Genomic DNA, 15,480 nt, shown 5'->3' with positions numbered 1-15,480 from the left:
TTATATTTGTTAAAATTCTCTTTACATACAGACAGAAATCAATAAATTAAATTTTCTGAAAAAAAAAGAAGCAGTCACAGGCCTGTAATGAGCGCAGCCAATCTTTTCATTCAAGCCATATATATTGCTGAAGCTACCGAGAGCGTTGAAGAATGGCAAAGAAAGAGCAGCCAGAATGTATAGTTCCACTTTTACCTACAGTTTGCACTGCTACACAAAGCAAGAAAATAAACACAGAAGTAAAAAAGACTACGAACAAAAAGTTTGGATGAAGCAACAGGTCAAACCACAGTTTCGATGATGGTGAGAACTGAGGTAGAAGAACTGCGCATGAATGAGAAGAGAGGTAGTTGCGTTGCGTATAGACATACGTTACCTACCCTAGCTTTAAACTACCTGCCCAGAACCAAAAGGCAGATAAAGTTAGCGACTAGTTGGTGACCCCAGTGGAGCATTTAGCTGCTAAAGAGTCAGATATTTCTCTCAGGAATTGGTGAAGACCGAGCCCCCAGAAACAGCGCCAGGCTTTGAAGCCAATTTGACATGGTGGCCAAACCGTATAATGACAGCAATGGCGTCCATCACGTGATGCACATTGTCCCCAAAACCCTTTGTTATAAGCTTACACTGTGACAGAAGCGGTTGTAAACTGGTGCATAATATTCGCTACTCTTGCAAAATGACTTTTCAGATTAGAATTTGAATTGGAAAGTCTAGAAGACCCACACATATAAATCATTATATCCCCATTTAAGTTAGCAGAGGGCGAAACCAGACGTTAGCGGGCTCGGCTGGAGGAAGAACGGCCTCCAATGCTTTGTCCAGTTCTCCATTACATCCATAGTGAAGACCAAAAACCAACTAAAAGAGGAGTAAATATTGGACCAGAATTATGACTACAAATAAATGCTAATGTTGCTCTATGTCCGCTAACTGTGTAAATGGAAATTGTTTGCTAAACATTAGCTATATCAACTTTTAAGGTAATAATGTCAATGGTGTGATTTCAGCCTTTTGTCCTGCACTCAAGTGCCCACAACTCATTGCCCAACATCAGTGTTGGACCTCCCTAATGCTCTTGTGGGAACAAATCTCTGCAGCCAGGAATTCAAATTTTGTAGAAAGCCTTGTCAGAAGAGTGGAGGCTGTTATAGTAGAAGATGAATTCCCATGTGTTAAGACAGAGATGTTTCAATCAATCACATATGGGTTTTGATGTTTAATGCTGTCCATGACAAGTTCACCCATATAGAGTAGCATGGTGACTAAAAATTACAAATCACTGACAAATTCCAAGGTTGGCATGTTGATTTTTCTCTCACTGCATTTACTGAGGAAATGTTGCCTTTGTTTAAGCCACCCTTTATATCAGTTATTGTATTATAATAATTTAGTCATAGGTTCATTTGTACAGCGATACAGCGATGTGGAAACATAATTTTGCAATGGTTCATTAGGCCTAGCAACACAAACAATCAGACAGGTTTTAAACAAGCCCCAGTTTAACTATACTCAACTCTGGAGTCCAGCAGAGGCACCAGGTCGGCAGATATCAGCAATGAAACAGATGGTTAAATTACTATCATAATCAACAGGAATAATACAAAAATACGAGTAACAGTATTTGTGTAGAAACTGAGCGATACCTTGTTATGTGCATTGCTGAGCAGAGACAATATTCTGACTGTGCCAGTATACTTTGCAGCTGTTTGTCTCTGTGTGTATTAAAAATGCTTTTAGCACAAATGTGTCAGTTTGAGGCTTGACAGCATAAATGATGCAGTTCGTCACTGTCACTGAAAATTCTCTGATCAGGCGCCGCTTGTACTATATATTTGACACATGCTGGCACCTGTTAGACCATTACACCTGTAATCACCATGTTTATGTTCTTGGGTTTTCAATCAGACCTCACATAAGTATCAATTAATTTTATTTCATGAATGATTTAAATTATACCTTACCATCTAAACAAAATGTTTTTTTTTAAATATTCTAGAAACCTTTATATGGAAGGAAAAAAAAGGCCACAAGGATTTGATTTTTATAAGCAACTGAATAGTAAAGGTTCAGTGTGTAACTGGTCCTTTAAATGTGAAGTCTAATTGCTACTGAATATTTACTGTAGTGGAAGCTGTAAACAGAGCAACAAACAATCGGCTTCCTTTGAGAAAGTACTGGCAGCCTTGGGGGTTGGTCCTAGGGGTGGCGCAGCGACAAGCAACTGTTCTTTAAAGAGTTCTTTAAACAGTTGGACTACGTTATATTGTTCATTGATCTGGTTGGTTGAAATTCGCCAACGATAGATGTTGATAGACAGATGGTTCATCCAATCACCAGGTTTTTTTTTCAAAAGGTGCCTGCCCTTTTCCAAACACTTTCCACTGACAATTTCCCAGATCGTTATGTGTAACAAACCATCTAGTGCAGTTCGGTTAATGCAGAGCAACATTAGAATCCACTTATTATTTGGGAAGATGGTCCTGAATTGTGTTAACAATCAGAAGTGGGCGTTCAGTTACAAAAGGTTGAGAACCTGCTGTGATGAAACAGACACTAAATATATCGTTATAATATATATATATTTTTGGTTAATTTTTGCCTGACGTGATAAACTGAAAGAAGCTCTTGATCCTTAGAAAATTGCCTCCTGACCCTGTCCACAAGGAGGCCAGAGATCAGACTCAACAGCAGCCCTGCAGCTGATAAGGCTTCAGTGTCTCACTGAAGGACACTCGAGCAGAGTGGAGGCCATTTGCTTGGCTCCCTGCTCATGCTGTGCCACAGTGCCCACCCACCCAAAAAAAAACTAGTCTAGTCTAGTTTTTTAAACCAGGAAATATTTACAGGGTTTTATTGTGTTGTAATGTATGTCTATGGAGTCAAAGTTGTAACAGTTTTATACAGCTGCTTCATCAATCAGGACACGTTTGCTGTAAAAAAGAATTGGAACATTTGGACCAGAAATCTGATGTTATTGGTGTCACTTGTTTATTCACGGTGGCTGATGGGGTGAAGGCAGTGATAAAGATGTTCCACCTTTGCTGATTGAGGTGAGTGCTGGAAACAGTGCTCGCTGATTGTTGTTTAAGAGCCAGTTTCGTTTTGTATTTTCCTCCTAAATGGAAACGTACTCTGCCTGTGCACCAGGTGGATTTTCAGCCAGTGACCATAAAAACCACCTGAAAGTAATTTGTGTATCCCAGCCATCAGCAGTTCTGTGAAACAAAAATCTTGCCTTGTGCAGCTTTAGTCTTATCTCTCAGAGTGTGTGTGTGTAACAGAGCTGTGTTAGTGTGCTCACTGTGACTCTTACCGAGTTGCCTTTGCTCTGCGTGAGGCTGTGGTCCTGCTGCTCGGGTGTGATGGGGGAGGACTTCAGAGGGGGGGAGAGGGTGAGGTCCCGACGCAGAGGCCGTGAATCCATCTTTTCACCCGGTCTGTCCAGCTTGTGCACCTCTTTACCCGCCTCCCTCCCCTCCTTCCCCTCCTTCCCCTCTCTTCCTTCCCTCCCCTCCCTCCCGTCGCGGTTCTTATGCCTCTGTCGTTGCACGGTGTGCGAGCACCCCTCTCCGTGAGCATGACTATGCCCGTGCTTCTCCTCCCCGTGCCCATGGGGCTTGTGGGTAGTGGAGTCTCTGGGCTGTAAAGGCTTCATCTCCATCTCATAATTGCTAATTTTCTCCTCATCCTGCTCCAGCAGCCGGCCTCCCCTGCTGTGCACGCCCCTGTGCCCGGATGTCCAAGAGGCAGACGAGGACGACTCCGTCCACCTGTCCCCTCTGGCTTGTCTGTGATTGGATGATCCGTGCTCTCGGGACTTGTGATTGGAGGAGCTATGTTTGTGTCCGTTGGTTCGGCTCGCTCCTCGTCCACTGATCCCAACTCCGCCTTTTGACAACACCCCTCTCCTCTTGTCCTCACTCCAGCTGTTGGCCCGTGGGTACTCGCCCTTCCCTCCTCCGCCTTCACCTACCCTGCTTCCTCCCTCCATCAACACTTGGATCTCTGTCTGCCCTCCTCCACCACCTTTCTCACCCCTTTCTCCTCCGTCCTTCCCCTTGTCCCCGTGGTCCACTGCGCTCTGCCGATGGAAACGGGCACTCTTGCTGCGCTGGGATGGCCGGGCGGGGGGAGGTGGCGTGTGTGGTGGTGAGGAAGAAGGGGGACTGAGGTCTGGGGTTGCAGCATCGTTGGAGGGGTCGTCGGAGCCTGCGCTCTTTACGTAAAGGTCGGGGCTGTCAGCGGTGCCGGCGCTACTCGACAACCCCTCGCCCTCCACCTCGCTGGACACCTGGCGTTTTGGACGCTGCACCTCCATGCCTGCAAAAGACAGATGACATCAGAAAGATGATTCCATGCTTGTTGGCATTACACTGTCATCGCCGCTTTCTCGTACAGCCAAGGAGCACAAGCACCATCCATGTGGCTGCTGATGGACCTGAGCACTGTAGTATTTCCCCCAACCCCCTTAGACCTGCGTTATATATTTTATTTAGTTTGTTGAGTTGTGTTCTTACATTATCCCAAATGTTCCAACAATGTTCAAACTAAATCACTGTATTCAGGTAACGCTGCGTTTCACCAGTTGCCTTTCAATGCTGTCATATCCCCTCTGCGCATGCGTCAGCGTTGTGGTTGTCCGCTGTCATAAATGTAAGTTTTTATCAAGATTTAAGCCACATTTTTACAATATACTTTTTATATGTTGGTGGTTTTTAACTCTATAATTTAACCGGATGAAGGATTTTAGTCATTGCACGTCCGGCTCTTAAGTTATGAGAGAAATAAGCTGAGCTAACGTTATCTGCCAGACAGAGTTGGAGAGGTAAAGACAAGGTAAAACTGCTTTATTCTGAGTTTTTACCAGTTTTAATCAGTGGATGAATACTGAAGGAATCCTAACCGGGAGAAGAATAAACTTCGTCTTTTGTTATTGTTTTGATGTGAGAGACCCCTAAGTGGCAGAAACCCACCTTCTACCACCCCAAATAATTTGTTTAAAGTCCCTTAGTTTTTATCTGTGAACAAATTCAACAATAGGGTGCACAATGATGTCCAGGATGTACGTATCAACACAAACATGTTGCAAAATGCCAGCACTGATTCTTGTTGACATAGATGTCTTCACAATAACACGGAGTGTTTTTTTTAGCTGTGTGAGAAACAGACAGCCACTGAGAGCAGAATAGATGGCAAAAGAACAATCGCTGTCATCTCAGGTATCTGTGTGTGGGAGTGTACAGTACATGTCATGAAGTCAGTGTGTGTGTGTGTCTGTGTGTGTTTGTCATAGTGCTTGTGGGTTGGCTACCTGCAGTGCTGTACAGGTGTGAGTGACAGAGGCAGAAACGCAAAGCTGGAGGGAGGTTTACGCTGACCTTTATCACAAACCCACACACACATATACACACACATGCATGTGTGTTTCGTTGTTCATGCATGTGTACACACACGTGATATTCCATATATGTCAGGTTAGCTGGGTTTGTAGATTATAGACATATGTGGCATATGGGTATATACTGTATGTATGTTGTGGTTTTGGTGAGAGTGGGTGCCCACCATTTCCTGGGTGCTGGAAGGAAGGGGAGAACTGCTTGGCTGTGACCCTTGCCATGCGACTCTCCTCCTGGGCTTTCTGAGCTGCTACTACTGCTGCCTCCGCTTTACCCTGTGCATGAGCCGTCCTGAGAGACAAAAGACAGAATGTACAGAATATGATAAATACATCCAACTCTTAATATTTTAAAATAATAAAACAATAGAAACTAAATCATCAGCAGTGGTGTCCAAAACTAATTTCTGTAAGCAAGAGGTACAGCGGGTTGGAAGGAGATAATGAATTGTACTTCAAAAGAACAGAACAGAATGGAAAAATACTGTCCTAAAATACTGAAGGTATAATAAAACACAGTAACTGACCTTTTGTAATAGTAAAAGTGCCAACAGTGCACCGGAGTATTTCAGTTTTTCACTGATATAGGGGAATTTGTGGTCGAGCTCTGATTTATTCAGTACACATAAGACCCTCAGATTGCAACTAGTTCAACTCCATTACCATTGTGTTGGCTTCTGGTGTTTGCTGCCCAAAGGGTAATGGGATACGTTGCAACCCAATCCTTTGATGGTTAAAAGAAAAGTTGAAGTTCAGGAAACTGTGTGCTAACTAAGGAATCTGTTTATTCTCACAATTTTCTAACCTGAAAACAGCTTTTTAAAGATGCAAATAAATCACTGTTTTATGTTGCTGTAAATCCTGAGTTCGGCTGTGTTAAAACATAGTAGATCAGAGAGAGCATGAGGGGACAGAACAGCTGAGAGTAACCGGACTGTCTGTAACACTCCTCATCAGTTAGCTGTGATGCACAGTTTCCAGTTTTTAGAGGACGAAATGCAGCTGTTTTCATTGCATTTGGGTGTTTAAGTGTGGTTGGAAAACTTTATGAAAACAACCAGAAAACAGTTCCTTGCTGTGATAAAATGCCGGGACCGACAAGGCTGTTTTTTCATGTCTGTAGCCTGATAATCAGACTGAATTGCCATTTTGTTTCACTTCACTTCACTTTACAGTCCAGGTGAAATGAAAAATGTCATTTTAACCCTTTAAGATTTTATCCTCAACTTTTTGCGACACGGAGCGCAGATTCATTAGTGAGCTAGCAAGCAACAGCATAGCTAGCTACCGGAGTGTTTCCGGGGGGGCCGGGCCTCACTGTTAAGTGTACAAAGACACAGTGATTTGGGTGAAACTGGAGGAGCCAAAACCAGGAAAAAAACACCTCAGTATTTTATTCCCTGTCATCAAACTGTCCTCCCTTCACCATTGGAGGCTGTATTCGTTCCCAGTCTGGATCCACTATAGCTGCTACTGCGAAAAGTCCCTCCCTACCTGCCACCAGCATTATTTTCAGCTGAAACAGATGCAGCGGTAGCGGTTGCTGGAAGCAATTCAGGTTTGATCTAAGGTAGCTAGCTACAGATGACCTTCCCATCCTTAATCGCAGCCACTAATATCTGATTGATCGACTGTTTCTACAAACAGCCGTACCGGAGCACAACACCGGACTCATATGAGTGAGCAAATCTGAGATGTGAGCAGTGATTTAGATGAACCACGATTGTGTCAATGTAGTTTTAATGTGAATATGTTGTGTTAAATTTGTCTCTCATCTTTGCCAGACATTATTTGAACAAATTCGTCATGATAGGAAAAATTTTATTCTTTCATTTCAGTATATAACACTTTGGGGAAAACGTTTGCAGGCCCTAGCAACACTGGAAATAATCTAAATACAATCATATCACTGTTATGCCATATAAAACATTAATTCTCAGCTATCATTATTAAAAGAACATGCAGCATAAAAAACCTCATTCATATCTGAGTTATCAGTCCTATTATGACTCATAAAAGACACCTGAATCAGGGGGCGAGAAACACACAAAGAGAGACAGAAGACCGTAAACAGCATGTAGGCATCATCATATTATACGATACCTCACACAGAAGCTATGGGAGGACAATTATTACAGAGCAGCTACACTATGATGAGGTAGTATATATTCATCTGTTATAGGCACTGTAATCTTTTGCTTGAAAATGTGTTTATTATCACAACATAATTCATCTCCCTGCCTTTTCACATCTCCTTCATCTCTCTAACTGCTCCTTTCCAGCCTCCTCCTTTCCTCTCCCTCGCTCTTTCTTTTATTTCTGCCCATGCTCCTCTCTGCCTCTTCCTAATTGCTCCTTACCTTCTTTAACACAATCCCCTTTTCATCTCCCTCTTGTGCCACCCTCTCTTTCTTTCTCTCTGCTTATATCAAATGGATCTTTTCTCTCAATCACAACCTCTTTCAACAACAATCTTTCTTTCCATTCGCCTATCTTTCTCTGTCTTTTCCAAAGGGCTCTCAACTCATGTAAAATAACCTCTCCATCCCTCCCTCCATCCCTCTCTTTTTTCTCTCTGGGCAGTAACAGTCTTGATGCAGTGTTGCATGTCGATGGCTATTGATTTTTTTGCTCTTCGCCTCTCTGTTTCTCTTTGCCCCTCTCTGCACTCTCTGCCAGCACTGCTATGCCAGGCCCACAGTATACTCAACACCACCATGTGTGTGAGTGCGTGCCTGTTGGCTGTGGGGGAGGTGAGGTGTAAGGAGAGAGAAGAAGACTGTTTCACATGCCATAATCACATGTAGAAATTTTGTCTCATATTCTCAAGGTTTAAATGTCATGAATAAACTGTTTCCCATGCAAACACACTTTGCTAATCTGGCACAACCTGCTCTCACCTTGGTGCTCACACCACAACATGAAAGAATCTCTCTCTCTCTCTCTCTCTCTCTCTTTCTCTTTCTCTTTCTCTCATCCTGTTCTCCACAACTTCCTGTCCCACTCCTGTCTTCCCCGGGAACAACCTGTTTCTGGGTGATTCAACTGCCTGGAGAGAAAAAAGCAGCCCGTTCAATGGCGGCTTGATTATACAACACTACATTCCGTCCAAAAGAAAAAAAGAGTTGCAGATGGAGGGCAAGAACAGAGACAGGAAGGAAATGGAGTGGGGTGATGAGGGAGGGAGGGACAACTTTCTTACTGTTTTGATGCCATTTACTATGCCAGTAAATAGGTTAGCTAGCTAGTTAGGTGTTGGAATTTGGCAACACTACCGTGAGATGGATGTTTATTTTTTACTTTTACTTTTCCATTTTTTATAGACAAAACAAAACAATGCAAACAAATTTCTGACAGATCAATTGATGATGGAAATAATCACTAGTTGCCCAGCTCTAGTTTCATTTTCAATAAGCCCCACCCATTTGATTAACAACAGCTTCCCATTCTATACTGCATGTATTTTGGCAGATTTACGACTCCAAATTACCTAAGGTAATAACCTAAGCTTTAACCTAAGGCTACATGTGCCAGGCAAAAAAGCACATGCAGGTCAGAAACTAGAAATAGCAGTGTTCATGTATTTCAGGGTGAGGCTACAGTCTGGTATAATCGTAAAGTATAATAGATAAAAATGCATCACAATCTTTTTTTCCCCCAACAGATCCCAGTTTGGATGCTTACTATACAGAAGACAACGTAGTTAGCTAATGATATGCCCCCTTGGTTTGGAAATAACACTAGGTTACTAAAGTTAACCGGGCATGCTATTCGTTTCTAGCTTATTTCCGTATCATGTTTTTGGTTTTGGTAAAGCTAGAAAGAAAAGACACCACCCTCCAAGCTCTTTATATGAAGTATTAGTCTAACTACAGGCCCAATGCACACCACTTCAACATGTGGAGAAATCCAAAGGTTGACAGGCCTTGAGACAGGAGTTTGCTGTAAAGTATCACATACACTTTTATAACAAAGTTATATTGATGTTTAAAATGCTAAATGTAGCACCTTTTAGAGGACAGAGTGAATCAGTGTGGATACCAAGGCCAAAAGGACAAAGGAGAGGAGAGAGGGGAGAGATGAGAGTACGAGAGGAGAGAGGAAGAAGAGGAACCAAACAAAACACCGATGGACAAAGAAGAAAACCAAAGGGCACACTGGGTTGAGGTTGAAGGAGACAGAGAAAGTCTAATCCAAGGATCTGAATGCTAAAGGGTCTCTTTCCATTCTATCTTCCCTTGTCATTACTTGCTTGAACCAGTCGATGAATGATGATGAGGATGGATTCATTACTGAATATCTAACTAAAGCTTTTTCTGGTGTGGGCAATCACTGCTAAGTGTATGTTGTGAGAGGCCATGTGCATGTGTGAGTGAATTTGTGTGTTGTGGCTTCAGGTTGCTGATGGAAACGAGGTCACAGGAATTATGCACGTGGAATGCCTACCGTCCAACAAAGCCGCAGTGAGTTCACTGATTGTGTTTCCTCTGGTACAAGCTAATCCACAGGTAGCCTGATGGCCACATATCAGTCTACATTCAAGCGCATTGTAACAAACAGCGATCAGGACACATCAACCCTAGTAATTCACACCACACACACCACACACAACACACACACACATCACCAGGGAATCCATATCCAAGGATTTACTTCACAGGACTACGTGGCAGCTGACACACAATTTCTACCAGCTCCCAAAGATTTTTGTTCGGAGCTGAAATCCTGACCGTTGACCTCTCCTGCCCTCTACATGAGCGCGGATTGCACACACTCCGAACACACTTCAAGCGAAGTCGAATACCATTTTCTCAAAACAAAGTAATCCCGATGAACATTTTGTCTAGAAACACACAAGCCACTCCAGGCCGAAACCGTCGCGGGCGCAAGAGCCACATCCATCCTTGGGAACCCGAGCATTGGCCGCGTTTCATTTTAGCCTCCAAGAAGTTATCTGCAGCAACTATCCTGTGGGATGCGTGTGTTCACCCTCTCCAGGGGTTCTCCTGTGTTGCGCACAAGCGAGAGAGTACCCCGCTGCCGTGTTCCTGTTCTGGGACAGAGCAGAAGAACGAGAGAGAAGCAAGAGGCTGCTCCTGGTCCTCCCGGGCTTGGCTATGCCTGCGTGCTCAAATTCTGCGTTAGACATTTTCTGTGCGTGGCCGTATATGCATGGGCTGTCACCCCACAAAGGAAAGAAAGAGCTGGTTCTTAAAAGACGGAGCCACTGTTAACAGTGTACTTGTATGTACACTTACATGTCTGTCACGTTGCGAATTTTCTATGCCATTCAAAATACTAGGCAAAACGCCGCATCATTCTACCTTGGGAAACTCTCTTGCAACTGAAAACTAGGGAATAATGCAGGAGGCACCACTTTTATACCAGGGCAATTGTTATCTGCACCCGATTAACTCTACTGCCCACAAAGATCAATTTACTATGGCTGCTTCTTCAAAGACCTCATCTCAACCAAAATTTATGTTTCCAAATTATTATAAATTAGGGAATTGATATTTCAATGTAGATGTGAATGGTTTTTATGATATTAAAACACACTGCTATATTTCTAACTGCGTTGGCATGTTAGTATACAATTTGAGTATTAGGCATTTTAGGCTTGGCTTTCAGCTCCATGGCTATAGACTCTTGGTCATAAAACAGGTTCACTTAAGTACTTTTTGTATCAAGATCTGGGTTTATCTGCTTTAAGTACGCATAAAGTGGCACCCTACTTTAAACAAGGACACTCTGTCCCTCCCCAAAAATAATTTAAGCCCCCCCCCTTGTGCATGAGCTCCTGCCCTCCAAACATCCGAGCACAATCCTCCTCAGGATGCATTAGCCGAAGTTTGCATGACCTGCCAGTGTGTCTTCATTTCTTTTTTTAATGTCTTAAACCTGCCAGATCCACCTGTGGGACCAGATTACAACTCATGTGGTTCAGGCAAACATTGTTCAAACACACAGAACAGAAGAATTACTTGTAAATTTAAATGGTTTTCAAGGAAAAACTTAAAGGGATTATCAGGGGCAGATAAAAACAGAATATATCTATATTATATATCAGATAATATCTGCCATATAAATTTGGAAGCATGTGTATAACTACTATAAACATACCGGTCCACTTGACCACTTGAGTTTATGGGAAGATGGTTGTATATCTGAGAAATACAACTTCTGTGAGATAAATGCTATAGCGTTTAAAGGAATATGTCACCATTACAAGTAATTTGCCTTCTGTCATATCAATATCAAGATCAATATCAATTTCATCTATCTCTTTCCAGGAAAAGGTCCAAACTATGTTAGTCTAGCTTAGCACAAAAGCAGGAAATAGTGGGAAACAGCTAGCTTTCACAGAACAAAAATACGCCCTCCAACAATTCCAAATTTTTTTTCCAAAGTTTTATTGCTGTGTTGAACGTGTTAGCCAACTCCCTGCCAATGTGTCTGAGGTGGAGTTTGGTCAGGAAAGTGGGAAAAACCGCAACTTGACTATTAGTAGCCAACAATAACTCTGTGTTGTCAAATGTTTTAAACCAGTGTCTTCTTTTCTACATCTACATGTTAAATACACATGATACAATATGTAAACAGGACAGCTTTGTTGTTGAAAGACAATTGATGTAGCTAGCTATCATGTTTTCACCTGAGTTTGTTCTCAGCCAAGGTTAAACAAATATAGGACCAATTTCTGTAGTAATAAAAGATAAAACTTAAAGTCCCCCTCCACTCTTTAATCAGTGTTTCCTCTTGTTCCTACAGTGTGCTGTGTGAATGCTGTCTGTGGAAGTTGACAACTAGAAGGATGTTGAATTCATCTGCGGGACAAGGTTGGGAAGTTTCTCTTTGGTCATTAGACATTGATATTTAAGGCGGGGCTACCAGAATATTTTGACATCACAAATAGTATCAACTTGAGAATGGACTTTACAGTGAAGTAGAAGACATCTTGTGTCAATCAGGAAAAGAAATGAACAACATTTGCATATTCAGAGATTCAGGTATTTTTTATGAGGTACACTGTTACTGGTGTGCACAATATCCAGCAGAGGCCCTATCTACTGCACAGCCAGTGTTTGGTTTGTCCATTCTGGGATACTGTAGAAACATGGTAGTTAACATGGTGGACATTTAGTATGTTCTAAGGGAACAAAAATACAACAATTCTTACATTCAGGTGATTATACACTATATTAAAACATACTTGTGAATATTATATTGCATTTCTGCCAACAGATCCTCCTAAATGTTACACACTGGATCTTTAAGAGAATGAAGTCTTGTCTCAGTGTTGTAAATAAAGCTTGAAAAATAAATGCTTATAGTGCCTTCATTTAAGATTAAGTCATCTGTTTTTATTATGCTGTTTGAAGAAATGATGTCTTATTGTACATTTTGTTGCTAATGAATCATCTTAGATTAAGGTAAGTTCTAAAATACTTATTTTAAGAAGTGAGTTTTCATTATTTGTAATAGGCACAACTTCCTTAAATTGTTGGCACTTTCCCTAGTTTTAGGGCCAATTACAGTCTAGTTAGTTTTAAGAATTCTAGTCAATCAAAATTGGCTTACCCAATTGGTAGATTTTTCTTTTGCTCAATACAAGAACTCATTATATTTAAGAATATTTGGCTTGTTTCTAGAAGGGCTGTTTTTGCAGTGTCGAAGGATGGTGAGAAAGCACAAAAACATGACACATAAATACAGTTTATTTATTTCAACTCATGAGAAATTCAACATTAAGAGATATAATAACAAAGAAGCTAGTAAGGATCATTATCTTTGCCTTCTGGTGGCTCTTGGCTCCTTGTTTATTTGTGCCAGCCAACCCGGCTAAACCACAAGTCTTTGGTCATGAATTACTGTAGCGCTCACTCTGGTGGATAACACCATAGCTCACACTGGAAACTAATGCACAACAAAAAGGCTCATTTTCTTTCAGAAATGGTTCATTTACTGTGCGTTTCAGTTCCGTCAGCCGAGACAGAATTCACATTTACTTTTCCTGTGATCAGTTCTAACAAGCTCAGTGAACATAAAAAACATATGCAGATAAATAATGAGCTTACTCAAAACCAGAGCTCTCAAACTATTACAAAATATCAACCACTTTTATTGAAAGGAATAGAGTTTACACTAAATTTTATCCTGACTTAAACCTAAACACGCAACGTCAAATTGGTGTATTACATAAGAATATAAAACCACAAATTGGGGTGCCCGGTTAGCTCAGTCGATAGAACTGGTGACCCATATACGGAGTTGCTGCAGGGGCCCGGGTTCGAATCTGACCTGTGGCCCTTTGCTGCATGTCATCCCCTCTCTCTCTACCCACCTTTCTTGTCTTCAGCTGTCTGTATCAAACAAAGGCAGGAAAAGGCAAAAAAAAAAAAAAAACACAAATTGATTCTTTTCTGGCAATAAAATGTTTATAGATGTGGTTGTTTATTGCCTTGCATTGATGACCAGTTGGAGGTCTTGGTTTACCCACTTTGCATATTAAATCTATATCACTGCCTACTTAGTCTATTAGTACAGTAAGGATAAATCACGCCTATGAAGTCTTTATATAACTGTTGCTGTGCAGGTACACACAGCAGGACATTTTCAAAATATAATTCATATTCACTATACTGATTACATATTAGAGGACGTGAACCAGAGGCAGAGAAGTTTGGCATCCTTTACGACAGGATACTTGACTTTGCTTAGCAGTGATGTTCTGTTGAAGTCCCTAAAGAATATTACAATATTAAAAAAATGTGCTGACAGGCTGCCCCAGCTGGCCTGTGATGGCAGAATACTTTGCCCTGATGTTTCACAGACAGATTGGATCCCACTCACTTTTTGTTGCAACGTTACTCAGTATTCATACATTAATATATGCATACTGTCTTTGTTGATGCAGTTGTTTACAAAATGAATTTCCTACAGTGGATTAAAGTTTCATTTAAACATGGGAAGTTAGCCTGCACAATTCAGTTAGTCTTGGCATTTATAAAGTGAAAGTGACAGTCTGCTGTATTTTAGATACAACCTAACAAAACTAAGTCACTCCTGGCAGTCATTCATACACAAAAAATACCTGTAAAATAACAAAAAATTGTCAATCAAATATATCAAATATTGTGTAATTTATTGACTTTTTAAGGTTTAAAGATATCTACACATGTACTGTAAGAAAATGATTATTTATAGTAACAGATTTGTCATTTCATTTTACATTAGACTAAATTCACAGGATATTTTTGTAATCTTCTTAATATTTCCATGTATTTTTTTTTACAGTGTATTTTTATGAGCTTCTACTAAAATTAGGCATGTGAAGTTTTGGTCCATCCATCAAAGTATTTCTGTCAGGTCTGAGTGGTATATGACAATCTGTTCTTTGCAGGTCTGTTACAATGGCTGTAAAACATATGAATAGCTACGCAGGTGCGCAGCCTAATCACCACGGCGGCAACCGCGGTGACCTGCGACGAGGTGTTCTTCCCACCAACCTTGAATTTTACGTACTTCTGTTCTTTTGTGGTGTTCTTTGTCTTTGTGCGTGACTTATCAACAGTGTGAGATGAGCGAGGTGAGCAGCTGTAGCGAGATGTGGTCAGACTGCCCTCAGCAGAAGCAGACTGTTATCAGGACTAATAGGATTGGATCTTTAGTCATTCAGCCCATATATCCTCTTGCATGTACGCTCTACAAACACAGGCTTGATCTGCAGCTGCATGCACATATATTAGTACGTAAGTAAGCTTATAAGCATATAAGGAAGAGCAGGTTTGTGTGTGTGTGTGTAAGTGAGCCTCTAGTTCAGCCTCTCTGCTCTCTTTCAGGCTGCCTGCCAACACTGTTGGCATAATGCGGAAATTTCTCTCACTCTCTCCTACTTTTTCTGTCTCACTTTCTTATTGTCTTTTTCTCTCTAACTCTGCTCTTCTCTGTCTTTTCTCTGTTCCCATCTTAACAAGCTTGTCCATCTATGCCTTGACAGAGAACAGTGGATCTACTCTTGGACACATGCAAACATAAGGACATATAGTACACTGTACATTACAGTTATTGACCAATGACCA

At 41.4% G+C, this 15,480-nt stretch overlaps 1 protein-coding gene across 1 annotated transcript in view; it reads right to left on the bottom strand.

The window, feature by feature from the left end:
* Positions 1-15,480, bottom strand: part of jph3 (junctophilin 3) — a 45,337-nt gene that overhangs the window by 7,750 nt on the left and 22,107 nt on the right. The window contains exons 4-5 of the mRNA XM_035664636.1: positions 5,566-5,690; positions 3,317-4,323 (exon numbers count right to left, since the gene is read on the bottom strand). Of these exons, the coding sequence (XP_035520529.1) occupies positions 3,317-4,323; positions 5,566-5,690 (1,132 nt within the window). The remainder of the gene's footprint in view (positions 1-3,316; positions 4,324-5,565; positions 5,691-15,480) is intronic.

Source organism: Morone saxatilis, unplaced genomic scaffold, assembly GCF_004916995.1.
Source record: "Morone saxatilis isolate NCDOM2014 unplaced genomic scaffold, NCSU_SB_2.0 Contig2, whole genome shotgun sequence".
Classification (NCBI taxonomy): Eukaryota; Metazoa; Chordata; class Actinopteri; family Moronidae; genus Morone; species Morone saxatilis.
Note: the sequence above shows the minus strand (reverse complement) of the source record. Positions and strands in the feature narration are given on the sequence as shown.